Consider the following 25,594-nt stretch of genomic DNA (forward strand, 5'->3'; position numbering starts at 1 on the left):
CGGGTGGGGCGAGAGTGATCCGCGCGCGCTGTTTCGAGCGCCTGTGGCGGCGGCGCCGTGTGGGGTTATGGCCGCGGCGTCGTGCGAGTTCCAGTTGCCTCTCGCCGCTGACGATCTGCTGCGGGGCGACAGCTCGCGTCACTATGTCGTGCAGGAGGTACTGTCAGTCCGCGAGCTGCCGCCCGCCATCGCAGGTAAGGCCCGAGCCCTTCCCCTACTGGGCTAGGCCCTACGAGGCCCGGCCGGCCTAAGCCCGGGCAAAGCGGGCGCCGTCACACCCGGCCTCGCCGGCGGTTGCAGCTGGCCCCGCACCGCCCCTCGCTCACGCTCTCCTCGTCTCTCCGTAGCCTTCCGGGCTGCGTTCCGGGGCCGGGGTGCGTTGGCTGTGCTGCAGCATTTCGACAGCGTTTACAGCCTGCTGCGGTAAGTAGGGAACGGAGGGACCTGGAGGCTGGAGGGGGCCGGGAGCTACCGCCTCTTTTCTGTGGCGTTTGCTTGCTGCTACGATAAGCTGTGCTTGCCCCGCAGCCACTTCCGAGCCCTGGGTACCGCTGCCAAGGAAGATGCCCTGGAGCTGATGATGCAAGGTGGGTGTTTGCTATCTCCAGGCAAAACTGGAGTCACAGGGAGGTTGCTCCGAGGCAGCAGTTTGATGATGATATAAAGGCTAATGTGACTCACCCAGCAGGGTTGCTCCTTCAGCCCATTCCAGTATACGGGTCTGTAATCTTGGTGGACAATGCAGAGCTGTGCGTGTTCGCTGTAAGGGCAGGCCGACAGAAAAGCCCCTTGCCTGTGTCCCTAGGAAACAAATCCTTGGGATGTGTCAGCTCTGAGCAAGTGCTTCTAGAACTGACTGGTGACTGGGGAACAGGATGGGAAAGTGCCTCTGAGGTTTTGGTTGTAGGAGGCAGCCCATGTTACATCTGGTGAGATATGAGCACACATCTTTGGTAATCTGATGACTGCTCTAAGACTCCAATGGAGAGGATGGCTGAGGAATCTGGCCAAGAACGTTCATCTTTTTCTATCTTTCTCCAGTGGTGACCCGTCATTCCAATGAGCTTTCTACCATCTTGAGTGATTCTGGGCTGAGCCATACAGACCGAGATGCTCACCTCAATGCTCTTAAGATGAACTGCTATTTGCTGTCTGGCCTGTTGGAAGCCTTTGAAATGGAAGCCTTCAAGAGTGGTTTGGCGGAGGTGGATCCTGCTGGAAAGGTAGGTGAGAGAACTGGGGAGAAAATGAGATGAGAAATGTAGAAAGTCTGTAAATTTGCTGAACTCTGTGTCAAAGAGTATAGTTCGGTTTGCTTAAGAATGATGCTGGGAAAAGCAGTGCCTAATGTGGTGTTCTGTGAAATCCTTTCTGAAAGACATCCAGATGTGTGTCTAACTATCAGTAGAGATTAAAATGCCCGTTTTGGTCCTTAAGTGGCTACCTGGCTGTCGGTATTTTCTCGAGTTCCATTTTGTGCTCAAATAACAGTGGTCATTTGATGTGGGCATATAAATTTCTCTGGTATCCCATCTAATGGTATCCCTCTCGATGCTTTAGAGTTTAACAGCCATTTTCATTTCAAGTGAAATGGGATGGTGATGGTGTGTGTTTTTTTTTTTTCTTCCCTGTGTTCAGGATATGGATGAACTGCATTGCATAACTTTCTTTTCAGAACAAGAAGAGCCGCACCAAGGTCTCTGGATTCTCATGGGAAGATGAGAGGGAACCGCTTTTACAGCTGCTCACACAGTTGCTGCAGCTGGATCTCCGTCAACTTTGGAGTGGTTTGGTGGTGGAAGAAGAGTTTGTCAGGTAAGACAGCCCTTAGAAATAGTGTCAGTGTAGGCTGGGAAGAAGGAGTTAAATTGTAAATCTGCAAGTGAGATGGTATTACAGCCCTCTGTAGGGTACATATTGTTGGATGCTGAGTAAGCTGAAGTGAGCTGTTGAAGAACCACTTCTTTTTCTCATGTAAAATTCAGATGTTTTTTGCACAATTTCTTAAGGATACTGGATAATCTACCTGGTTCAAGAGAAAGATGTACCTAGTGCATATTTACTGCAGTTTGCTAGAATAGTATCAGTGCAAACTGCAGTAGTGAAGTTGTCTGTCTCTTCTCTATGGTTTTAGCTTACTGACAGGATGCTGTTATCGTATACTGGAGAATTCAAATATTGGTCTTCAGAGGTATCGGGCCACACGAGAAGCAGCAACGCATCTGCTTGCTACAGCTTTGACTCACTATGATCACATGTTCAGTGAGTCCATGCTTTTCTCTTTTTCTGGAAGCTGTTCCTAGGTAGTTTCCTTAAGCTCTTTTTCTTCCTTCTCTTGTCAAAAGGTGCTACTCTGAAGATCGCACAGATGCTGCAACACTTTGAACATGTAGCCCCAGTGTTTGTTCAGGCTGTGACTCTCTGGGCTAAAGAATATGGACTGAAAAGCATAGTAGGTGAACTGCTGAGGTGAGAAAAATACCCCAATATGTATTCTTCTACCCCTACAAACCTGAGAAGCCCTTTTCCTTATTTTATTTTTCTGTGCAGAGAAATTGGACAGAAATGTCCACAAGAGCTGGCTCGTGATACTTCAGGAATCAAGGGTTATGCTGTCTTCATAACTGAACTGGCTGAACAAATTCCTGCACTGGTGCTATCCAATATGAGTGTTCTACTGCGTCACTTGGATGGTGAGGTATGTTTGCAAAATATTACCTGTCCAGAAAAGACAAACAGTAGAAGTACTGCTATCTGGTTTTTCTTTTTGAGAACAGAACGTCTTTCACAGAGATCAAGTAGCCAGAACCTGCTATGTGGTACACATCATGCCCTACCCTAAAACATGCAGAGAAACATGACACCTACTTTCTAGCTGTTGCTTCCAGGCATCAGAGAACCAGAGGGATCTGACTGCTGTTGGATCAGTCTGCTGTCCTTTATTCTTCAGTACCAAGTTACTTCAATGGTTTTCATCATGTTACTTTTTAGTAAAGTGCCCTTAAAAACCTTGTGTTTTGATATTAGTCCTTGCTTTTATATCGGACCTAGCTGGATCAGAGGGCTGGATTGCTCAATCTTGCAGGCACAGCCATGTTCAGCCAAGGTTGATACAAACTCTGGAATAGAGAAATTCAGTTAAGGCTTGAGCTTGAGAGTTAGAAGGCCCAGATTCTGGCCTGTCCTTCCCCCTTGGAATACCAAGTTGTGTTTTATTCTCTGTTCCTGGTTCACCAACTCATCTTTTTGCAGAATTATATGATGCGAAATGCCATTTTGTCAGCTATGGCAGAAGTGCTGCTACAGGTGCTGAATGGAGACCAGCTGGAAGAAGCTGCTCGTGGTACTCGGGACCATTTCCTAAATACGCTGCAAGCCCACATTTGTGATGTCAATGGATTTGTGCGTAGTCGGGTGCTGCAACTTTTCACTCGAATTGTTCAAGGCAAGGTAAATGTGTTGGGAAAACGGCTCTCCCTTCGTCTCCCCCTCACCTGTTTTCTAAGGGAATTTCTGTCACTGATCTTTGTTTGCAGAGACTGAAATGGAACTGAGAAAGGCATTGTCTTTGAGTGTTAAAGTATCTATCATTCTTTTCTCCTGAGAGACGAAAGATCCTAAGATTAATGCAACCAGGGAACAGAAATTGCATGATTTTCAATCTTACCAGTACTGATTAGAAGGAAGAGCTCATTGCGCAAGCTCTTTCTGGACGTTACTATGGGAAAACATCTCCTCAGAAATATTAAGACTCTTCTCAATAGTCTCCTTGGTAACTTCTTGTAAGTCCTCACTTTCAACAGATCTTGACTAGAATATGTATGGAGGTCGCTGCTGACTTAGATTTTTCTAGGAATTTATAATCTGTGCCTTCTCATATGCAAGCCACAAGTAGAAGAGCATGTGTGTATATTAATTTGTCTGCAGGAAAACAAATTGTCAGGAATTTCTAGAGCTTCCTAATAACTTTGTTTATGCTTTCATTGTGTACTAGGTCCTGCCTTTGACTCAGTTCCTGTCTGTCGTATCCCTGGCTGTCGGGCGTCTCAAAGACAAATCTGTGGTGGTAGTTAAAAATGCCATCCAGCTCCTGGCTGCATTTTTGTCCAATAATCCCTATTCTTGCAAGGTAATTCCAATTAACATGGTGGATATGCTAGAAGTGTGTTTGCAGGCTGAGTATATGCAGTATGGTGTGGGCAAGGCAGTGGTCTTTCCATGTTGGCCTTTCAATGAGACGCAAGTTTTGACTTCAAATGGGAATTTTCTCTTGTTCGGATCTCACGTTCTCTGGGTCTTCACTCACTGTAATTGGTAGGTGTGCGGGGTCAAGATAGTTCTGGTCTTGATAGTGGAAAAACCTTCAGCAGTTTTATATGAATTCACTGTGGGATTTCTTATATCAGAATTAGGCTTTAGAACATTCTATGCAGAGCTGCAGTCTTTATGTTCACCTGTACCTCCTCTTGAGTTTCTGAGCCTCAGCCTGGCATTTTACAGCATCTAGGACAGTGGCCACAGTTTGCTACTTCAGTTTCCAAAATCAGAGTTTTCTGAGATGATTGATAACACTAAGGTAATAGAGAAAGGAGAATTCTAGAAAAACTGAATAAGGAACATACTACTTCTTTTCTTCTTGGCATTTTCAGTTGAGCTGTAGTGACTTGGCTGAGCCGCTCAAGAAAGAAGTGCAGAAGCTGCAAGAAATGAGGGATCGTTGCAGAGAAGCAGGTAATTTCTTTCTCTTTTCCATTCTCAGGGTGTAACTTGTACTCTGTCCAGCAGGAATTTCACTCTGGGCTTATTTTTCCTCATCTTACACTTTCTCCCAAGTTTTGGTGGCTTTTATCTCAGATCTTACTCATGTGAGGCAGTAAGGTCAGATAACTGGGGAATAAACTCACAAAAGTCTTCATACCATGATGTAGTAAAAGGACCATATGAATGTCCATACTTAGGTCAACAGTGTTATTCTCAGGGCAAGAACTGAACATAAGTACGAGCATCCTCTCAGGCTTCCATTGTCAGCCATTCAAGGACAGCTTCTGCCAGGAGTTTGGTCAGATATGAATTTCAACTTGATTAGCCTTGAACTTTCTGCTATCTAGAGACCAATAAATAGCAAATGATGGTTCTCTGTCTTTTTTTTTTTTTTTTTTTTTAATTCCGAGAGTTCTTACCTACTCATATTCTAGATTAGATGGAATCAACAATGGGGATAGTGACTGCCTGAGGAAAAAAGCCTAGGATTCCTAACTTCCAGATGAGTTTCTTTTCCCATTTAAGCTATCATTTGAATCTTCTCCATTCCTCATTCTGTCTGTCATTTCTTTGTAGCTCCAACAATCACCCCAGAAGAAGAGTGGGAAGCAATGCTACCAGAAGTTAGGACTGCTGCAAGGCAGATACTTCAACCACTGCAGGAAGAGGAAGATGAGGAGATGCTGGAAGTTGAAGAAACAGCAGAGGGTACATCAGTGCAAATCACTGGGATGCTGAGGAAGCTGAATTACAAGTAAGAAGGCTCTGAAATCTCTCGTTCTCTATTCAAGGAAGGTTTGAGCTTCAGAGTAAATGCATGACTTTCAGTAACTACTCTATGGGAAGGCATTGACATGGGTACCTGGTACAATGTGCTGGCAGGAACACTTGGCTTTCCTGGGAGTTCTGGGCAAAGTTGGATGGTTTCCCTTATATTCTGCACTAATGGGTTGCTGGTGTTCTGTTGGGTTCTGTCACTGACCAGGAGTGCAGTTCGCCTCACGCAGAAAGCGCTGTGCCGGTTCCATGGGCAAGAACCCTTCACTAGCTCCAAGGAGGAAAATGAGGAGACAACAATCCTGGGCATTCTGAAGAGACTTTACACAGGTAACTACAGCAGATTGGTCTGTCTCTTCCCTGCATTTAAACTGTTGCTAGATTTAGACCAAAACTGTCCAGAAAGCTGCGTCTTTTCTTTCAAACTGTGGGCCTCAGTATACATCTCAGTATGCATGTACTCAGAGTTGCAGCATCTGTGGATCATTTCCGCATGTAGTGGCCTGGTCTCTTGTCTGGATCACACTAATCCCAGTATTTCAGTTCTGGTGAGAACAAATTCATACTCCCACTATAAGTGCACTTCTAATACTTTAACTTGTATCATAACTGCCCAAGGGAGTGAAGCCAGTGTTACTTGTGCGCTTCTGTCCTGTCTGGATTTGTGTGGAGTTCTGCTTTCTGAACAGGTGGTGGCACATAATGCTCACTCTTAAAGGTCTTCACCAAGTATCAGATTCAAGCAAAGTCTTGCTCCTTTAGGTTCACACTTCGTGCTGTATTTTTCGACTGTGTGTACTTTATCTTTTGTATTTGTTTCAGAATAAGGTCTCCTAGCTTATTCCCCTGAGCTAATTTCTGTTGGTTTTTTTTTGTTTTGTTTTTTTAAAGCTACTACCTAAATAATCTCAACTTTGTCAGCTCCCCGTACATGTACAAACTGGTACAGGGTAACAGTTTTTGCCTTCTCTGTACTTTGTCCTGATTCTCTTTTAGGTCCTCATCCATCTTTGGGGAGGTGTCAAGATCAGGTTAACCTCTTCAGTGTTTTTATGGTGTTTAGTTAAACTGGACCATGCCTTTTTCCACCTGTCTTAGTTGATACTTCCGTGATGTGCTGTGTTGTAGTGCTGGAGTTTGTGCTATCATATGCTGAGATGTCTCTGTAGATAAGTCTGATTACAGTGTGTCTATTTTTTTTTGGTTGAGTTGTTTTTTTGTTTTTTTTTGTTTGTTTGTTTTAATGGAAGTCTCCTGATTTTTAGTGTCAATAAGGGGTCGAATGAGAAGAATTAAAATGCCCTGAACTGTGCCTGTTTGTCTTATACCTTCAGTATTGCTAACAAACAAGTGTTCATGCTGTGCAGGTTTCTGCCCAGGTGAGAATAGTGGGGATTCTCCATGTGACAATGGCAGTCCTACAATTGAAGAAGCTGTGCTGGAAGAGCAGCCTCAGGAGCAGCCTCAAATGGAGCTGGTCAAACAAGAGATGTTGGTGCAGTATCTACAAGATGCCTACAACTTCTCAGTGAAAATCACTGAAGCCCTGAGCCTGATCAGCAAGTTGATGTATGAAAACTCTGTTTCAGGTGTGTGAAATAGCCACAGGGCCTTTTTTCCTCTGTTTGTAGTTTCCAGGTTTGTCCCTTTTTGCTGGAGAGGAGATATTGAGTGGTGGAGCTCTAGGAGAAGGGTTGGAAAAGCTGCTGTTCACTGAGCAGATGTTGCAGGCACTGGAATACTGGAACAGCAAGCACCATCTACATGGAGATTGTGAGAGATTTGCATTAAGGCATGAGTGGGCTTTTTAGACATGTGGAGGAGCCAAAATTTTAAATATCAACATTAGGAAAAAAACAAAACAAGCAAAAAAAAAAAAAAAAAAAGTGACCAAGATGACTACATTTATGTAGGTTCTCCTCTCTTATGGGAGGGAATCTCAACTGCAGTTCTTTCAAAGTAAGTGTGTCCAAGGAAGCATTCTGTTTCTTGGTACCTTGATGCAACTTCAGGTGTTACAATGGGATAAAAAGAGGAACTGAGCAGCATGTCTAATTAACTTCACCTTTCCTTAAACTTTATTCCGTAGCTAAACGTATTACTTTTCAGCAGCTCCTACTGCCTGGTCCTCTTCAGTCAATATCTTCACTACAAAAATGTGAAGTGATGAGCAGTTCTTTAGGTTACTTCAGCTACTAATATTTAATATTAATGTGCTTGTTGTGAATCAGCGTCCCTGACTTAGAGACTGGGTACAACTCCCTCCTTTCACACCCTCCTTCCACTTGCTAACCACTCATGTAGTTCTGGGGTGCAGGTAGGTCTGTACACCACAGCATTGTGCAGATGTTTCTGGGGCTTCACCTATGATGGCTTTGTCTGTACTAACTACTCATGTTTTACCCATACTGAGAAAGCAGGTTTCCATAGCAAGGTTTGGATGCTGTTAAGTGATTACACACAAGAATGAACTCTTGAATCAGCATCTCTGTAGGTCATTTGTGGTTTAAGGCTAAATGCATGCCCCTCACCAGGCATTTTATTTACCTGGTGTAGGGATCCACCTGGTGTAGGGATCCTGCTTTGGCAGGGGGGTTGGACTCGATGATCTCTGGAGGTCCCTTCCAACCCCTACAATTCTGTGATTCTGTGATTTTGGTTGATTTGTGGGGTCTTTTATGGTTGCACAGATCTTACTGGCTTCTGTCCTGTTCTGTTGCTTGAGGAAGGTGAGTTAGACATCCAGACAACTGAAGCATATTGTGAGACCTTGTCTCCATTTGGAGAGAGTATTCTGCTGTTGTGTTGAGTAAGACTAAGGGATATATGCACTTGGGTTTTATTTTTTTAATAAAAGGTTTAAGATTTAAAGATGCAAGTTTATATTTCTGTGCAAGTGTGCCTGCTGGTGTGACTGGGGCAGCAGAAGCATACCAGTTGTCTAGATCCAAATACTTTCATGTCTGGTAGGAGCACTTACACAAAGATCAAACTCTATTGATAAACTGTTGACCAGACTCTCTAATCGTTGCTATGTCTTTATTGTGAATATGCTCCAAATTAATGGGCTTTTTTTTTCTCTTTTTTTCTCCCCTTAAGAACAGAAGACTGGGGAATATGTTTTTGGGAGTAGCCAAATTAAAATCAAATCCATTACTTCTTATATGCAGCAAACACACAGTACACCTTTAATACAACAACTAGCTTGGTTACAGCATTGTGTTGGGACAGCTTCTTTACATTTGCTGTGACCACAGGATTCTTTTTTTCCCAAAGCTGCTGTTTCTTAGAATAGATTTTTTTCTTTTTTTTCTTTCTCAGTAATGGCCTCTGTGCTCTTCTCCTAAGTCTATGATATCACATTTAGCTCTAATATTGCTAACTTACCCCATTTCCTCCAGGACATCTATTTGTAGTAGTGACCCTATTCTGACTTAAGCCATTTGCAGACAGTAGCAGTGATCTTGGGTACTTCTGGGGCTAGCTGTGAGAGCAGTATGCCAATGAATTTGTCTTAATCGCCTCTTTAATAATGAGAAGGAAGGAACTGCACTAATGCAGCTGTTCTTTCCTCTGCAGTTGTTCAAGAAGCGATTGAGTTCTTTGTGACAGTGTCGCAGTTTGGTGTGCCCCAGGCACTGCTTGGAGTCCGCAGGATGCTTCCTCTCGTGTGGTCAAAAGAGTCTGGTATCAAGGAGGCTGTGCTGAACGCCTACAGGCAACTCTATCTGAGCCCCAGCGGGGATTCAGAGAGGTATGGATTGTCCTAAACAGAAGTTCTTTTTTTTTTTTTTCTTTCTGTTCCAACAACTCCCGAAAGAAACATCTCCTATATGTCTTGTATGCATTCATGTCTACAAAAAATTAATGCAGCAGAACTTCATATGAGAACTCACAGAAGGCAATGCTGTGAATTATTTTAAATGAAAATGGTATCAGGCACTCGTGCTGAACTTTCTCATAAATTTCATTCTCACATAAAGCACTCCACCAAGAGGAATCTGCTCAAATGGTCTGAGGAGGGTCAGCGTGGTGGGGTCAAGGAGAGTCAGCTACTGAATATTTGTCGCATCAGTTGGGTTCTTGATGGCATCAATTAACTGATTTTTTTTTGACAAGTATTTCAACCCGTTAGGAAGCCAGCTGTTAGGGACTGATCCCATGTCTTGGAAGTGAAATGCTCCACCCTCCTTTGGGCAAGGTTTTAGTCCAATATATGTTCCTTTATTTTGGGTTTTTTATGGTTATAGTCTCTCTTTTCACAGGATTGAGAATAAGAGGAATGGCTTACAATGTAGTCTAGACTTACAGCTATCTTTCTGATACCAAACCTCAGTTTGTGCTGCCAAGTTGTGCATGCTGTGGTCTTATCTGAGTTGTAGGAGTTTTGTTCCTCATCCAAACAACACATTCCTCAGCGTTTACTGGTTTTCTTGCTGTCTCTTCTGTCCTTGTTTTTTTCACTATATCCTGTTTCTTTATCCCTGACGCTACACCAGGTGTTTTTAAATTATGATTTGAGTGCTTTCACACGCACTTCAGTTGGTATTTCATTCAGAATAATCTTAAATTTTTCTATAACAAAACTCTACACATAGAGAATGAAAGGATGGTGATGGGATCTTTATTTGCTGACTCTTAATGAGGATTTAGAACGGGATGTTGAGGTGCTCTTGCTTGCTTGCTTGTTCCTTAGCAAAGAGGAGCTGTATCTTTTCTGTAGCATGTCACTTGCTTCTTTTTCCAACTCTTGTCCATGTGCACCTTTGGTTATACTTTTAAGGCAACAGATAGCACCCTTGCTTCTTCCTGCTGCTTGATAGTATTGTCTGGATATGGCTGTTCTGCAGTTTGAACTCTAGCCCTATTTGTTTATGTTTGTTTCTTATGCTCTAGTGAATAGACTTGTGCTTATATTGTGACTTGTGTTTGAGAGGGAACTAGGAAGGGCTGGTGTGAGCCTGTTGCCAGGCATTTGTGCAGAGCATCAGTAGCTGCAATCGACTTTTTTGAGCTCATGTTGTATGCACTGAAACTTGAGTTGGGTGACTCTGAGAACTCTAGGTGGTAGAGGGGGGAAGTTTTCTTGTCCTCGAAGAACAGATCTGTTATCTAATAGTTGCCTATTCAGAGAGCTGAGGACAAGTAATCACAACAGTTCCTTTTTATCCTTCTTTTTTTCTTTTTTTTTTTTAATTTAACCTTTCGAAGGGCCAGGGCCCAGAACCTGGTGTGTTCTCTCTCTCTCATCATGGTGGATGCATCGTTAGGAACAATACAATGCTTAGAAGAAATAGTGAGTATTTGTTTTGTCTGAGTTTGGATTGTATGTGTTGTTACAGATCTTTGTTATATGTTATATGAAAACAGCAGTCAATGCATGTAATGTCTTTACTAACCTGAAGTCCACCCTCCTCTGGCTTTCCCTGCTTGTTTTATTGCATTTGTTTTCCAGATCTCAGAGTTTGTGCAGAAAGATGAAATAAAACCTGCTGTGATCCAGCTGCTTTGGGAACGGTTCACAGAAAAAAGCCAGTGCTCACCATTGGAACGCCGTGCAGCTGTGATGCTGCTGGGGATGATGGCACGGTAAGCCCAGGGCCCAATGTGATTCTCTGAGTGGGAGGATGCAGAGGGAATTACTCTTTAGTGAACAACTGTGGGTGCAGGATCAGCTGACTCTTGGTTCTGTAGCCTCACGAATAGTAACCAGACCATGGAGTGATGAAGCTTGGACTTAAACGCAGTTTTGTTGTGTTTGAACAACAGTCTTTGAATAAGTGTGATCACAGTACCTTTCTTGTGTTCTAAACATCCACTTCAGGCTTTACCATGCTACAGTTCAGCACTTTGTGTTTTGATAAGAACTGTGAGAAGCTGCTGAATAGAGGTGCCTAGAGCCTTAGCATGGAGGGAAATTAATCTGCTTCCCATTCTGTGGACAAAGAGATTATAATTACACTGTAATTTGTTTAGCTTAAATAATTTATAACTTAATTTCCTTCATTTCCCTACCTAGTAACCCTTGTGTGTTAAGCTTATTCTGCTAATTTCTTGTTCTTCCTATTTCACTCCTTCATCAGTTAAAAATAGGCCTGGATGACGATGGTCTGAAAGATCTTGGTGCTATAGTAAGAGCCATTTCTGGAGCCATTGGCAATTCCACAATTTGTGTATTAGTTATTCCTTCCATGATATTTCTACCACTCCATCCCATGTGCTTGCAGTATAGTGTAAGCATAAATTCAAAATTCCTAAAATCATGGGATATTCACAAAACTGTAGATTTGTAAGGCATCCTGTGTCAAGTCCATGGGTATGTGTGTAAAATAACAAGATTAATTCCTTCTCCAGAAATTTGCTGAAAGGAGTGATTTTGCTTTTGTTGCAGAGATGCCAATTATGTTTCTTATTCCATTTTTAAACATGCTAGATGCTCTTCTTACCCTCTCCAGCCAATTAAGTGTATGTTCCTCAGACCAGGTCTAGTATTGCAGGATGAGAGGGAGGTGGGATTGAAGGTGTGTTGATTGGTTGGTAGGGGATTTTTTTGCTAACCACAGCTTCCTTCACCCTGCCCCATCAGTGTAGAAAGTGCTGCCCTCTACCAGTCCTGAACTGCTGGACTCTTTCCTGTTGGTTATAGATATTTACTGTAAAGTTTCATCAGCACTTCCTGTAATACCCCTATCCCTTCCACTCCATAGAGGGAAGCCGGAGATCATAGGCAGCAACCTGGATGTTTTGGTGACTGTAGGGCTGGCTGAGAGGGTGTGTGAAGACTATCGCTTGGCAGAAGAAGTATGCAATGCAATCTCCAAACTTGCCAGTAATTCTAAGGTAAAGCTCTCACTTTGTCTTTGTAGTCACAGAAATAGTTACCTGGTAAAAGAGAAGCAGGGAACGGAGTTTACGTTGAGAAAAGAGAATTTGTATTGTATAGGTCTTTTTTGTTTTGTTTTTGTTTGTATGGGATTTTTTGTTTTTTCAAAATGAGGTAGGTTGAGACCATCCAGCAGCACTGTCTGGAAAGCTTATCACACATCAGTGAACATGCAATAAGAATATTTTCATTAGGCAACTGCTGAATTCAAATTAGAAAAGAGTTCAGTGCACAAGAAAATCTGTTTTCCTTCCAATTCTCTTGCTCATACTCCCCATTCTAAGCTGATTTATGTCTCCTCAACCATGAAGCACTTTCCTCTACTGATATTTTCTGGTGTTGTGATTCCTTTGCCCTCTCTGTTAATTGATATTTGGGAGTTGTTGACTGTATGGCTGAATATAAAACATGACAGGTTTTCAAATTCATTCATGTTATAACTGGTGGCCTATCAGATGGTTTCTTTGTTAAAGAGCAATTTATAGTTTTTAATGCACTTAGGGAAAAACTCTGTTTCTTCTTTTTTTTTTTTTTGGCTTTGTTTTTAGCTCAAGCATTTAGGGTATTTTAATTTAGGAGTTGCAGCATGAAAGCTGCCCTTTTTCACACATCACAGTCAGTCTGGTTTTGCCCCTTTCACTGGGGACATAACTGCAGGACCTCCATGAATTAATGTACGTTACGGCACTCTGAATTACGGCTATCTTCAGAGTATTTAAATTTTATGTTGATTTAATACTGTAGTTACCTATATGAGAAGGGACTGATATTTGAATAATTGTGGAAGCTCTTCTGCTCCTGCCCCAAACAAAAAGTTCATAACGGAGAGTAAAATTATAGTAAACTGAGAAATTTTACTTCCAGCTACTGAAAGCTGATGAATCTCAAGCAGTAACTTGTCTTAATCAAGTATATCTCAATCAGGAACTCACAGATGTGCTGGGGTACCCCAGGCATTGTCATTCTTGGTAGTCTTAAACCAAGCTTATATGTAGTGGGAGCAGTATAGAGCAAATAACATCAGATTTAGAGTCATTTTAAGATTTTAAGGGTTTTTTCAATTTTTAAGGTAAAGTAGTGGAACTACTTGGCATCATGGTTTGGACAAGCTTCAAATCTGCCCAGTGCTGCCATCATGTCTTAAAAAGTGACAGTAATGTCCCCACTATGTGTTGAGTTGCAGAGCAGTGCTGGATGTCCCTGCTATGGCCATAACAAGGCCTTTGGTTTAGATTGTGCACACAGCAAGGTGAAGAGCCAGTAGGGCACGGAGGTGTTCTTTTGTGTGGTGGGAGTAACTTATCTCTCTCTGCAGCCAGCAGGGGGGAAGAACAATGTCCCATTTCGACTGCCACAGGAACAAGCGCTGTTTGTGTGCCTGAGCGAGGCTGTGAGTAATGGTGAGCTCAAGTCAGCAGCATGTTTGGAGGAGGTGGAGCTGGGCTGTGAGGCAATTTATGTTGCAGCTGTTCCATGTGGTACATGGTTTCTTTTTCTCATCAGGCTTTGCCCAGCCAAGCAGTCACTGGATCCCCTTCATGGAGGCAGCAGTAACGCTCATCTACCAGCTAGCAGAATGTCCAGAGAAGATATGTGCTCACATCCTGCAGGTGTGCAGCCAGAAAGCTCTGGAGAATCTGCAAGAGGCTGATGGGCAGAAAGAGGGTGAGGGAAAAAAAGCTGGTGAAGCAAATCTGTACCTGTGGTTTCCGGTGCTATGATTGGGTGGTCTGAGATAACTGTGGGAGGAAAAGAGTTGGGGCTAGTAGAGATGCTGGCATGGAGGAATGTAAGTGCTGTGAAGGGGTCTGTGGAGCATGGAGGTGGGTTATACAGTTACTGAGGTTGGGCAGTAACTGATACGTGTAGGTTTCAAATCAACGCTGAACTACAATAATTTTTCCTCCACTAGAGTCAGGGTCTTCTCCCAGCAGAGTCTCTGATGGTGCTAGCAGTCTCCCTACATTCCTGCTGCTGCACCTGGTGTCCCTTGTGGGACAGGTGGCACTGCGGCAGGTAGCGCATTTGGAAGTGTCTATGAGTGCGGAGCTGCGCAGACGCCGCATCCTCAGGGAGGAGGAGAAGACCAAGAAACATAAAGAGCGTTCTGACAGCAGCACAATAAAGCAGAGACCTCGGGTGAGAACTTGGTGATTTGTTTGTTTGTTTTTTTCTCTTCTGATGTCCCAGCTACTGCCACAGCAAACTTCTAGTGGACATGAATTTGTCAAGGACTGACGGGGAGATCCTGTTAAGTGAAACTCCAGCCATTCTTGGGTACAGGACAGGCAGGGGGAAGAAGCAAAGGGTAATAACCTGACTAGGTTTATCTTCTTCGTTAGTTTCCTCTCTAACCATCAGCTCAGTTTCCTCTTCCTTTCATCACCTCCTTTATTAACATTGCAGTCTTTTTGCAATTGCTGTTAGTGATGAAGAATGAGCACCCATTTGTGCACTGAGTTTTATAAAAACAGTTTCCAGAAGTTTAATCCACACCCAGTTCTACTACAGGGTGTCTTCCAGTGAAATTGACTTCTTTGGGTAAGAATAGAAGAAAAAATCATCTCCCTAGACTTTCAGTCTTTATTAGATGGATACATTGCTGTGTCCAGAGAACTTTGTACATTTTCTCATCTGCTCTGCTTAAGAGTCACTGTCATTTCCCACAGAGGGGGAAGGTATTACGAGATTTTCCCAGAAGTAGCAATTGGGTGCAGATCTGATCCCCTGTGCAATGCTTTTGTCTCTTTTCTTCCCTTGTGTTTTTGTTTTTCCTTTGTGATAAGGTTCCTATAGTCTTGCTCCAGACCAGAAATTCAAAGGCTGCTTTGATTTTCTTTGCTTTGGGGATTTGCATGTCGAGTTGTGTTTGACTTGAGCACTGATGCTGGTATCTTATTTCTGTCTCAGTTTGGTAGCTTCGGTAACTTAGACTTTCTTTGGTGTACTGTGGCACATGCACTAGGAAATCCTGGACTACATTTCACAAGCTTCATTTAATTCTTACAGAAAAGCAAGTTACAGAATTCTCTGTCAGTCTATTCTTCCAGACTCTTGTCATGCTGCTGGGGATATGCATTGCACTTCTCGCCTAAGAGAGAAGTACTTTGTGAAGGAAAGGATTATCATTGCCCATCATCTCTTTTTACAACCATTTTTTTCTACACAGAGCACAGGAAACGATACCACTATGGAGGAGGAGCTGGGCCTCATTGGAGCATCTGCTGATGACACTGAGGCTGAGCTCATCCGCAGTATTTGTGAGACAGAACTTCTAGATGGTAAGTATGGCTCCACTGAAGAGCAGCACAGATTCCATCTGCCACATGTGAGAGAATGGGAGGGGTGGGTAATGCATCTAGAGGAAGGGAGGCTGTTTCCTTCATAAACAAACACTCTCATTTTTCTTCAGTTTCATTATAGATTCTTTCTTTATTCTGCTTCTCTGAGGGTAGCAAAAGTGAGTTATCCAGCTCATATAGTCTGCAGGAGTTCTGCTATAAATTCAATGATTTTTCTTGGAATGCTGCTTGAACAGCACTAGTATATCTGCTGCTTTCATCCCCACTATCTAGAGAAGCACCTGTTTTCTGCCTTTGTTCCACTGGTGCTCAAGATCTGCAACAACCCTGGGCTCTACAGTGATCCGGCACTTAGAGCTGCTGCAGCCCTGACTCTTGGCAAAGTCTGCATGATTAGGTAACACTGACGTTCTCTTATCAGCTTCGCTGGCACTTGAGTTGCAACATTTATTGTACTTCTTTCTGGGGAAGAGGAAAAAAAAATGGGTAAAAGAGCATACACTTATTGTCTCACTAATATCAAAGACTGGATTTTGGTTACTAATTTTGGCCTTCTTTTTGATACCTTGTCCTGCCAGCTCTGAATTTTGTGACTCCCACTTGCGCCTGCTCTTCACTATGATGGAGAAGTCCCCTCTGCCTGTTGTGAGATCCAACCTCATTATTGCAGCAGGAGATCTGGCCATCCGTTTCCCCAATCAGGTGGAGCCATGGACACCACATCTGTATGCCAGGTAGTGCCATGCTTATTGCTAGCAGAGGACAGGTGATAAGAGCTCGATGGGAGGGTGGCACCGGGCTTCTGGAAGGTGAGCCTGTTGGAGGAAACCAAATTTTAAGGCATCAGTGGAGGGAGACAACAGAACTGGCTTGTAGAGTAAGTAGGATGTCGTGGGTATTGATAACTTAGAGATGCTCAGCTGCTTTCTATATTAACTATTTGCTTCTGCCAGGTTGCGAGATCCCTGCCAAAGCGTGAGGCAGACGGCTGGAGTGGTAATGACTCACCTCATCCTCAAAGACATGGTAAAGGTGAAAGGTCAAGTGAGTGAGATGGCAGCTCTGCTTATAGACCCAGAGGAAGCAATCGTGGGAGTGGCTCAAAACTTTTTCAATGAACTCTCCAACAAGGCAAGTGGATGCTCAGGATTCTTAGTTCATAAGAATGGCAAGCGGCTGGTAAGGGTTAGGTCGATGACACAAGAATTTGGAGTCCTGGAGAAAGTGTGTTGTAGGGGATCTATCTGCTGTTCCTCTGTGTTGCCTAAATAAGAGTAGAAAAAGGAAATTTTGCAAAATAAGTTTTGATGTCAAATTTGTGCTCATCCATTCACATCAGAAGGCAGGCTCCAAAACAGTGCTTTGTCTACCTACTTACTTGTGCACACCTAGTATGGGCTTGGGAACAAGTCTTGTAAGAGTTCCCTGACTTCAAGCTCAGACAGTGCATCATCTGAGACCTTTCAAGGTTATTCCTGGCTGCGTGACATTGAGATACTTAAATTGAAGCAGTTACTGTCTAGGCAGGTAGGAGCCATAGCAGTATTACCCCCTATGCACTGTTTATTCATCTTGAAGGCTGCTGAAGGCCCTTCAGAGTTTGAGATTTACTGCCTAAGAGGTGGCAGTGATACTGGAGCTTTACCCTCTTGTCTTGCTCTGTTAAAAGGTAAGCCCTACTGTACTAGTTTTCTATCTCTGCATTGTCTGTAACTAAACTGCCTATAAGCATTGGGAAAGGGAATTTGGGTTGGGTCTCTCACAGTTTCTTGAGCTGAACTGTTCTGTATGCTTCCATCCAGAATGTTTTTGTGCTGGGAGGTGACAAGGGTGTAAGGAAACTGCATCCAAGGCTGCCAAAGAGGGTTGCAGTTGTTGTTAGCTCCTTAGCTTTAGTCAAGTAGCTACAGATAGGATTGGCTGGCTGTGTACAGCTTGTTTCAAGAAGCTGATGCTTTCGCTTTCTGTTAGTAGCTTTGTGCTGGGAAAAAAAGGTAACTTTAAGTGAACAGGTTATTTGTCTTGGCTCCAGCTGTCATTTTTTTGTATCTCATGTAGAACCTTGTGTCCCACGCAGGATAATGCCATCTATAACCTGCTTCCAGACATAATCAGTCGTCTCTCAGATCCTGACTGTGGCGTAGATGAAGAATCCTTCCACACTATTATGAGGTATGTAAAATCTGAAATGAGGGTTAATGAAGTCTCTTCTGACTAGGACTATTGAGCTAAGGGGTGCCAAATCTACAGAATAAACTACCATGGCGTACATAATGCTTTTTTTCTCGTTCTCCTCAATCTGACTTTTTCACAGTCTGCATCTGAAAGGGAAGTCATCCCAAGGGGAACCAATCTAAAGCCACCTCATTGAGGGTGAAGGAAATGTTCCATAGAGAGTTTTCACTAGCTCATTCAAAATCACTTTTCCTCTAGAGATGTAAAAACACTTCAGTTTATACATAGGAACCCAGCCAACTATAGGAGGAGTGAACAGAATTTCCTTGTTATTTTGGTGACCTACTGGGTTTTTGTAAGCAGTTTTAATGTTTAATAAAGCTATAGATAAAGCAACAGATTTGGGTGTTGGTTGTTGGGGTGGGTTTTTTGCTTTTACTTTTTTCCTAGAAACCCTTACTCTCCGTGGCGTTTGCTGATGGCTTCAGTTGCTCATAGACAGCATAAAGAATCTTTGGTTTCCATTATCTATTTTCTTTGTAAGACTTAACCTATCTCCTATCGAATATCTTTAGTGGTACATTACAAATTTTTCTGTTCGTACATGAAACTTGGCCACATGAGAGTTTTTCTGAACTGGTTCTGTTGTTCGGATCCATGTGGATTAAATTATAGAATGGGCTGGGTTGAAAAGGACCACAATGATCATCTAGTTTCAACCCCCCTGCTCTGTGCAGGGTTGCCAACCACCAGGCCAGGTTGCCCAGAGCCACATCCAGCCTGGCCTTGAATGCCTCCAGGGATGGGGCATCCACAACCTCCTTGGGCAACCTGTTCCAGTGTGTCACCACCCTCTGTGTGGAAAAACTTCCTCCTAATATCTAACCTAAACCTCCCCTGTCTCAGTTTAAAACCATTACCCCTTGTCCTATCACTTGTAAACAGCCATTCCCCCTTCTCTTCATGCACTCCCTTCAAGTACTGGAAGGCCACAATGAGGTCTCCCTGGAGCCTTCTCTTCTCCAAGCTAAACAAGCCCAGCTCCCTCAACCTTTCCTCACAGGAGAGGTGCTCCAGCCCTCTGATCATCTCAGTTCCCCTCCTCTGGTCCCGCTCCAAGAGCTCCAAGTCCTTCCTGTACTGGGGGCCCCAGGCCTGGATGCAGTACTGCAGATGGGGCCTCACAAGAGCCAAGTAGAGGGGGATGATCAGCTCCCTCTCCCTGCTGGCCATTCCTCTTTTAATGCAGCCAGAACACAGTTGGCCTTCCGGGCTGCAAGTGCACACTGCTGGCTCATGTCCAGCTTCTCGTCTCCCAGGACCCCCAAGTCCTTCTCCACATGGCTGCTTTCAAGGAGTTCTTCTCCCAGTCTGTATAAATACCTGGGATTGCCCCAACTGGACGGGTATTGCTGTTGCTGCAGAAAAAAACTTCCAGTGGTTTTTGACTGGAGTCTTTCTGTCTGTGAGATTCCACTGCATTTAGGAAGAGGGATGGAATTTTGAACAGGCAGGAATTGCAAAGCTCAGAAAAAGACTACCAGTGAGGATAAGATTAATTTATGGCTCCAAAAGTACATAAACATTTTGCTTCAGTTTTCAATGGGAGATAATGGGAAATATAGCATGTAACTACTGATAGTATACATAGAAGAATTTAGTGGCAGAGGTAGAAGCAAATCATCAAACACCATTATATATGAAGTAGATGGCATACATGAGAAGAACGGGATGTACTTCTAGAATACTCAGTACAGTTTTTAATAAATGTCAAACTGGAGGTGTTCTCACAGACATAGAAATTAGTAAGTTTAGCACTTGCATTGAGGATGGACAGGGTTCGTGTGATGAAGACACACACAGATTGATTTATCTGCCTTCCACAGTACACAGAAAGAAATAGAAGTGCATAGCAAGAGAAAATGTATTAACGAAGTAGGCAGAAGTCAAATTATTCTAAATCTAATGCAGAAGAGAATTGTGGCAGACCTACGTCAACTAGCATACTGCTTTGAATTCTTCAGATAGGAAAGAAGGAAGTAGTTGAAACTGAACTATTTCTCCATGTAATAGTATTATATGAAGTGCTTGTATTATGGAGAGGATCTAGTTAAACTCAAAGGCATGAGCTGGGAGGAAGGGTGGCTTATAATCCAAGGATACTTGCCAAAACGGAGATTGTGGAGGTGTAGAAAAGAAAGGACCGGTAATGTCTGCTGATTGATAATTAGCAAGGAAAGTATCACTGTTATAGGACTAATTAATTGAGAATGAGGATTGCAGTAATAACTGTTCCAAAAACTAGTAGAACAAAATATAACAGTGAGCATTTAGAAATGGTTTAACCCCTGCTGTAAAGGTATGGCTAAAGTTAGCAAGAGATTCATTCCGCTTGCTATTTTTAACAGATGCTTTATTTCTGCTTTCTGTATAGGAAGTACAGGACAGTGCTGGTTAGACCTTGGTTGGAATGCTGTCACAATTTGGGTTGCTTAAATTAAGGAAAGATGAATTGAAGTTGGAACAAATGTGGGGAGGGGAGTGTTGAGGATAGAGTGTCAGTTCCATAGCTTAAAAGAAAGGAAGCTTGATTTGGTGGTGGTTGTAGGCATGACAAAGACCAAACAAGGATGTACTTGTGGCAGCTACATAAAAGCCAGCAGCAACTTGACTAAGAATAATTTAACAGAATTGTTGGTAGAAGAAAAAGGAGGACTATGTGCCATACCTTTTTAATACAGAGAATTCAGTTATTCAATAGCTTCTAAGAGGGCATCATGCAAAATATAGAGTACTTAACTGTCTTCAAGTCAACGTTGTCTTATTCCTCAAAAAGCTGAGAAAAATGTGGGATCAAGTTGATGTTTCAGTTCTGTTCAGCTTTGTTCCCTCTTTACTGTAAAATAATGTTCACTTTTCTATTGTTGAAAATGTATAGCAATGTACCTTCAGCAAAATAATGATTTTTGAGAAAAGAAAGTCTGCATGCCACCCTACACCCAGTACAGTCTGCCTTTTCAGACATACTGGTCTGTAGCACAGCTCTGAAGTGGGGAGATCATCTGGAGGCGTTGCTTCTCTTAAAATTGTATGGAAGGAACTGAGCAGAAATAGGTACTGCAGCCTTTTCAGCAACCCACCTACCTCACACAGGCATAAGCAGTTCTCATTCCAGACCTGCAAGAGTCCTTGCTTTAGCTGTATTACTTAGCTGTATTTTGTCTTAGGTAGGCAGGTGCTTCTTAACAAACATGCAGTTACAATTATTATAGCAGCTGTCCTCCAACAGGGACTGCGATTATTACTTACAACATATTATATGCTAATAGCTTCTCCTGAACAGAGTCTGAGGTGTGTAGAGCTTTCTAGTCTTCACATTTGGAGAACCACCTAGCTGATCACTGGGCAGGAGATCTGCAAGCAAGCTGTGGTGAAGGTAGAAATGGGATTTCCTCTCTAAGCTTTCAGCTTTACTATGCTTTTCCTTTGCAGACATCTCTTCTCATATATCACAAAAGACAAACAGACTGAGAGCTTGGTGGAGAAACTTTGTCAGCGATTCCGGACTGCTAGGTGAGTTTAAATCATAAATTTCCTATATTTCTCCTAAAATACATGAATAAAATATATCCTTGTCTTATTACACTGTGATCTAGTAGGTGGCAACTCTGCCTATGGGAAAGGGTTGGAACTGGATGATCATTAAGATCCCTTCCAAACCAGGACATTCTATGACCCTTCGGGTCCTTCTCCACAGGCACCTCAGTTTAAAAAAAGAATAAAATAAAAAAATGAATGTGTTAAACTGAGGTGCTGGGATCTCCTTATCTGTCCCATTCTTGTTCTGTCTGGACAGCTTGTTCAGTTCTGACTATGCTGCAGACTGTTTTCTTGTTTGACTGCTTGTACCACATGATATATATTATTCTACTGTCTGCAAGACATGACTTGTTTATGGTGCTGATTAAAGAATATAACAGTCCAGAGCCTATCCTATGCATCTGGGGTATCTTCTTGCCTACTAGAAACTTTTTTTTTTTTTTTTTTGTTAATGCTTCTTTCCCTTTGCACCTCAAGCTGTAACTTCACTGACTTGTATTTTTCCTCAAGAAAAAAAGACAGAAGAAGTGAACGTGCCTCTGTCAAATATTTTCTTTGTTATCTTTATCTTCTACTGGATTTGGTGCACCCAACATTCCTCCATTCCTATGGTGTTCCATCTCCACAGTTGTGACTTTGCCCTTGAGGTTTAAAGCTGTGTCTGCTTATCTTGGCTGTTTGTACACAGTGCCTGGGCATGTGACCAACTCAGCTGCCTCAGGGAGTTGCATATTCCTGAGAAATATTTGGATTTTGTTTCCTGAGCCAGAGTAGAAAGTGGCCCCTCTCTCAAAATTTTATCCTAGGAACAGTGGTGAGGTCTTCAGACTCGCTTGTAAAGATCCTTGTGGCTGTAACACATCTAGCTTTTGCTATGCTGTCCTAATGTCACCACTGTACCAAAGAGATGATCGGTTTAGTGCTCACTAGAGGTATTGCTAGAGCAAGACTCTTATTCAAGGCTAATACAGGAGCTTATCAGGAAAGATTATGCAGCCACCATTCTTAGGATTTCTGGAGTTCTAATTAGCAACATGCCAAGTATGACTGTCTCCACATTTAACACCTGGATGCTGCAGCTCTTTTTCTCTGTTTGGACAGTACATTTTGAGTGTATATGTAAGCCCTCTGTTTTGTACACATGCCTAAGAGGGACTTTGACCTAGTGTTTTTACTCCCATTCTGTCTCGGTGAGCTATACTGAAGACATTAATTTGGATTTTTTTTTTATTATTTGTAACTTTCACTAGAATCTGGACCTACCTGTCCTTTGACACAGCAGTTGCTATTTGCTTTGTATTGTAATGAAAATGTCCTTTACGCCTGTAACTGACAAGCAAAGACATTTTCAAGAGCAGCCAGGTTTTTTTTTTTTCTTTATGCTTTTTAGTTGAAATGAGGCCCTTCAAAAAGAGCCCTTATATCACTGCGTGTTTCTCCACCTAGCCAGCAATAACTTCTGACACTTTTTAACAAGTATTCTTTAACAGTGAAGCCTTTGTGTTTCTGACAGACACTAAGTCAGTATTTTTTGCGGGATACAGTGGTTGTACAGTGTGGCACCCTGTAACAGATCTGTAACAGAACATCATTAAATCTCATGTTCCATAAGGAGAAAACACCTGTGGGAAATGCCTTATCCCTGCATGCTTCAGTTCGAGGTAGGATGTGCTCATCTTTACACACACCTTTTCATATGAACTATGGGCAATCTTTGTCTTTCCCAGAAATGAACGTCAGTATCGGGATCTGTCCCACTGCCTTTCTCTGCTTCCCATCTCAGAGCGGGGCCTTCACAAACTGCAGGACAACTTTGACTGCTTTGCAGACAAGCTCCAAGACCCAGCTGTCTACAGCTGTTTCCAAGCTGTGCTGGTTCGATTCCGCAGAGCATTCAGCAAACCTGAGACTAAAGTAAGGATGGTTGGTGGGAAGCATCCAGGTTGGAAAACAAGTGCTTTATTAACACAGTAATCGGAAAGCTTTGCAGTTCTCCATGTTAAACAGGCTACTATTTCGTCTCAACAACTTAACAGAGATCCTGATGGAAATCCTGGAGCAGGAGATGGCTATGCCATGGATGTAATGCTTCTCTCTGTTTTTTCTCTTTTTTTTTTTTTTTTTTTTCCTGCTGTGTTACAACTATACCAGGCTTTGGTTGAAGAGCTGGAGCAGAAGCTGTCTGCCTGCCATAACCAAGGGCTGGATTCAGCAGAGATGTGCCAGGAAGGTGATAAAACTCCATTGCCAGAGCCAGCCAAGCGAAAACCAACAGCAGGTATATTCCATTTGTGGGACTGCAGTCCTCCCTTAACCTTGCAGCCCAGCAGAGACGCCTAGGGAGTTTTCTTCATCCTTACAGACAGAAGGCTGCTACCTTTCCTTTTTTCTTAGCAGGCTGCCGCCGTCAGCCCCTGAGCACAGCCAACAGGGATGATGATGATTTTGTCACACCCCGGCCACAAGCACTCCGAAACAATAAACGTGTCCAGAAGTCCCGTCGGCGTAAGAAAACTGTTATCACTTTCTCCAGTGATGAAGAGAACAGCTCTGAGAATGGTAAGGCATTAGACGTGTATGTTCAAAAGTAAAAGCAGAGAGGTGGAGAAGGACTGGAGATTTAGTGTATCAAGGGTGAGAGCTTGTTGGAGAAACTTTGTCAGGGATTTTGGACTGCCAGATGAATCCTAAATTTCTTCCTATCTTTCTCCTAAAATGCATGAAGAAACTCTTCTGGTCTTACTACACTTGGTCTAGTGCATGGCAACCCTGCCTATGGCAAAGGGTTGGAACTGTATGATTGTTAAGGTTCCTTCTAACCCAGGACATTCTGTAATTCCTCCAGAAGGGGTAGAGTGCACACGGGGATCAAGAGCTGCATGCAGATTTCTCTGTTCAAGGCAGTGGAGTGATGGTTGTTGACACACTTTACTTTTTCAGAGCTACTGGCAGAATTAAGAGAGGAAGAAACCCCCACCAAAACAACTCCCATCACCAGGTCTTCAACCCGACGGCTGCACTGAGGGAACCATCTGCCACTGTCTTTAAAAATAAAGCTTGATTTTTGCAGCAGTCTTCTTTTGTCTGAATTACCACATAATTTCATAGTGCTTTAAATGAAGACAAAATGGAAAGTCATGCAACATGCTGAAAAGATTTAAAACCTGTCTGATATCTCCACGATGAAAGGTAGTGATTAACATGGCTGCTGCTTTGCCTGTTTGCCCTGACTTTGCAGATGGAAACCACACTGCTCTGATTTAAACAAACAAACTTATTCTCTGGGAAGAAAAAAAAAAAGAAAACAGCCAAATGTAATCACTGAGTATACTTATTCCTTCCCCATTTTGTACCAGGGTATAAGTACACCATTCACCTTCTCTTGACACAGGCCCAGTAATTTTGCTGGGCTTAGGCCCTTTTATGTTTGATTGCTTTGAGGGTCTTGCTCTGCAGAGACCAGGAGGACTTTGAGGGGAAGTTACTTTTCTTGAACAGATCTCAAAGAAAAGGTGAGGAATAGTGGAATGTAGACCATGTAACCTGAGTAGGAAAGAAAATACAAATAATTTTTTTTTTTTAAGTGCAGAATTACTTTTGTCAAAGCTATACAGGATAACTTTGGCACTTGTTACGCAGGTAGCATTGCTCATCTCGCTGCACTTAAGCAACATCAGTGCTCGGGTCAGGCCTAGCACTTAGACAAGCCATGTGAACATGAAGTGCCTAAGTGTGAATGTTAATCATACAAACAGCCTTTAACCTCCTGTCTCGCAGGCAAATTGGCATTTGTCCCAGAGCTGTAGTACAGAATTATTTCCTCTTACCTGGCGGTTGCCTAGAAAACAAACACTTCTCAGGCCAGTGACTTGCTGGACGGCAAGCAGAAGGGTCCTGTTCTCAGCAGGTTCCTGCGTATCTTCCCCTGTTCTTCCACTGAGTGTCTCGCTGTTCCCGCAGTCACTGTACTTATCTTCAGTCCACCAGCAAGGAGAGCCTTCTGCTTGGTTCTCTGGTCTGGCTATGAAAGTAAGTAGCGACAAAAGACTGCAGTAGTTTATTTTGATCTCTATATAAAGGAAGTGTTAGAAATTGC

The 25,594-nt window shown here is 42.9% G+C and overlaps 1 protein-coding gene, 1 long non-coding RNA gene and 1 other non-coding gene across 9 annotated transcripts in view; 2 read left to right on the forward strand and 1 right to left on the reverse strand.

Moving 5' to 3' along the window:
- NCAPD2 (non-SMC condensin I complex subunit D2) lies at window positions 1-24,548 on the forward strand. Its single transcript, XM_031610225.2, is given in 32 exon segments — window positions 1-194; window positions 348-423; window positions 529-587; window positions 1,042-1,223; window positions 1,676-1,815; window positions 2,135-2,262; window positions 2,346-2,469; window positions 2,551-2,698; window positions 3,253-3,450; window positions 3,995-4,129; window positions 4,650-4,731; window positions 5,338-5,515; window positions 5,747-5,868; window positions 6,906-7,127; window positions 9,118-9,292; window positions 10,750-10,834; window positions 10,994-11,127; window positions 12,246-12,378; window positions 13,737-13,821; window positions 13,925-14,086; window positions 14,334-14,560; window positions 15,591-15,702; window positions 15,997-16,120; window positions 16,302-16,457; window positions 16,677-16,854; window positions 17,801-17,895; window positions 21,391-21,471; window positions 23,226-23,412; window positions 23,650-23,776; window positions 23,893-24,007; window positions 24,009-24,057; window positions 24,439-24,548. Coding segments are annotated over 32 exon segments (4,164 nt in total). The 5' UTR covers window positions 1-67; the 3' UTR covers window positions 24,457-24,548.
- Window positions 648-967, forward strand: LOC116240016 (small nucleolar RNA U85). Its single transcript, XR_004169208.2, has one exon. It is a non-coding gene; the product is annotated as a small nucleolar RNA U85 (small nucleolar RNA).
- LOC116239969 (uncharacterized) overlaps window positions 15,709-25,594 on the reverse strand; it is a 16,009-nt gene continuing 6,123 nt past the window's right edge. For 3 of the 7 annotated variants that reach the window (XR_016470362.1, XR_016470367.1, XR_016470360.1), the window contains 3 exons: window positions 25,326-25,519; window positions 16,289-16,538; window positions 15,709-16,185 (listed from right to left, as the gene is read on the reverse strand). This is a non-coding gene — a long non-coding RNA (uncharacterized LOC116239969). The other 4 variants (XR_016470365.1, XR_016470361.1, XR_016470368.1 and 1 more) reach the window with 4 other exon arrangements.

The sequence above is a fragment of the Phasianus colchicus genome, chromosome 1, assembly GCF_987193195.1.
Source record: "Phasianus colchicus chromosome 1, bPhaCol1.hap1.1, whole genome shotgun sequence".
NCBI lineage: Eukaryota > Metazoa > Chordata > Aves > Galliformes > Phasianidae > Phasianus > Phasianus colchicus.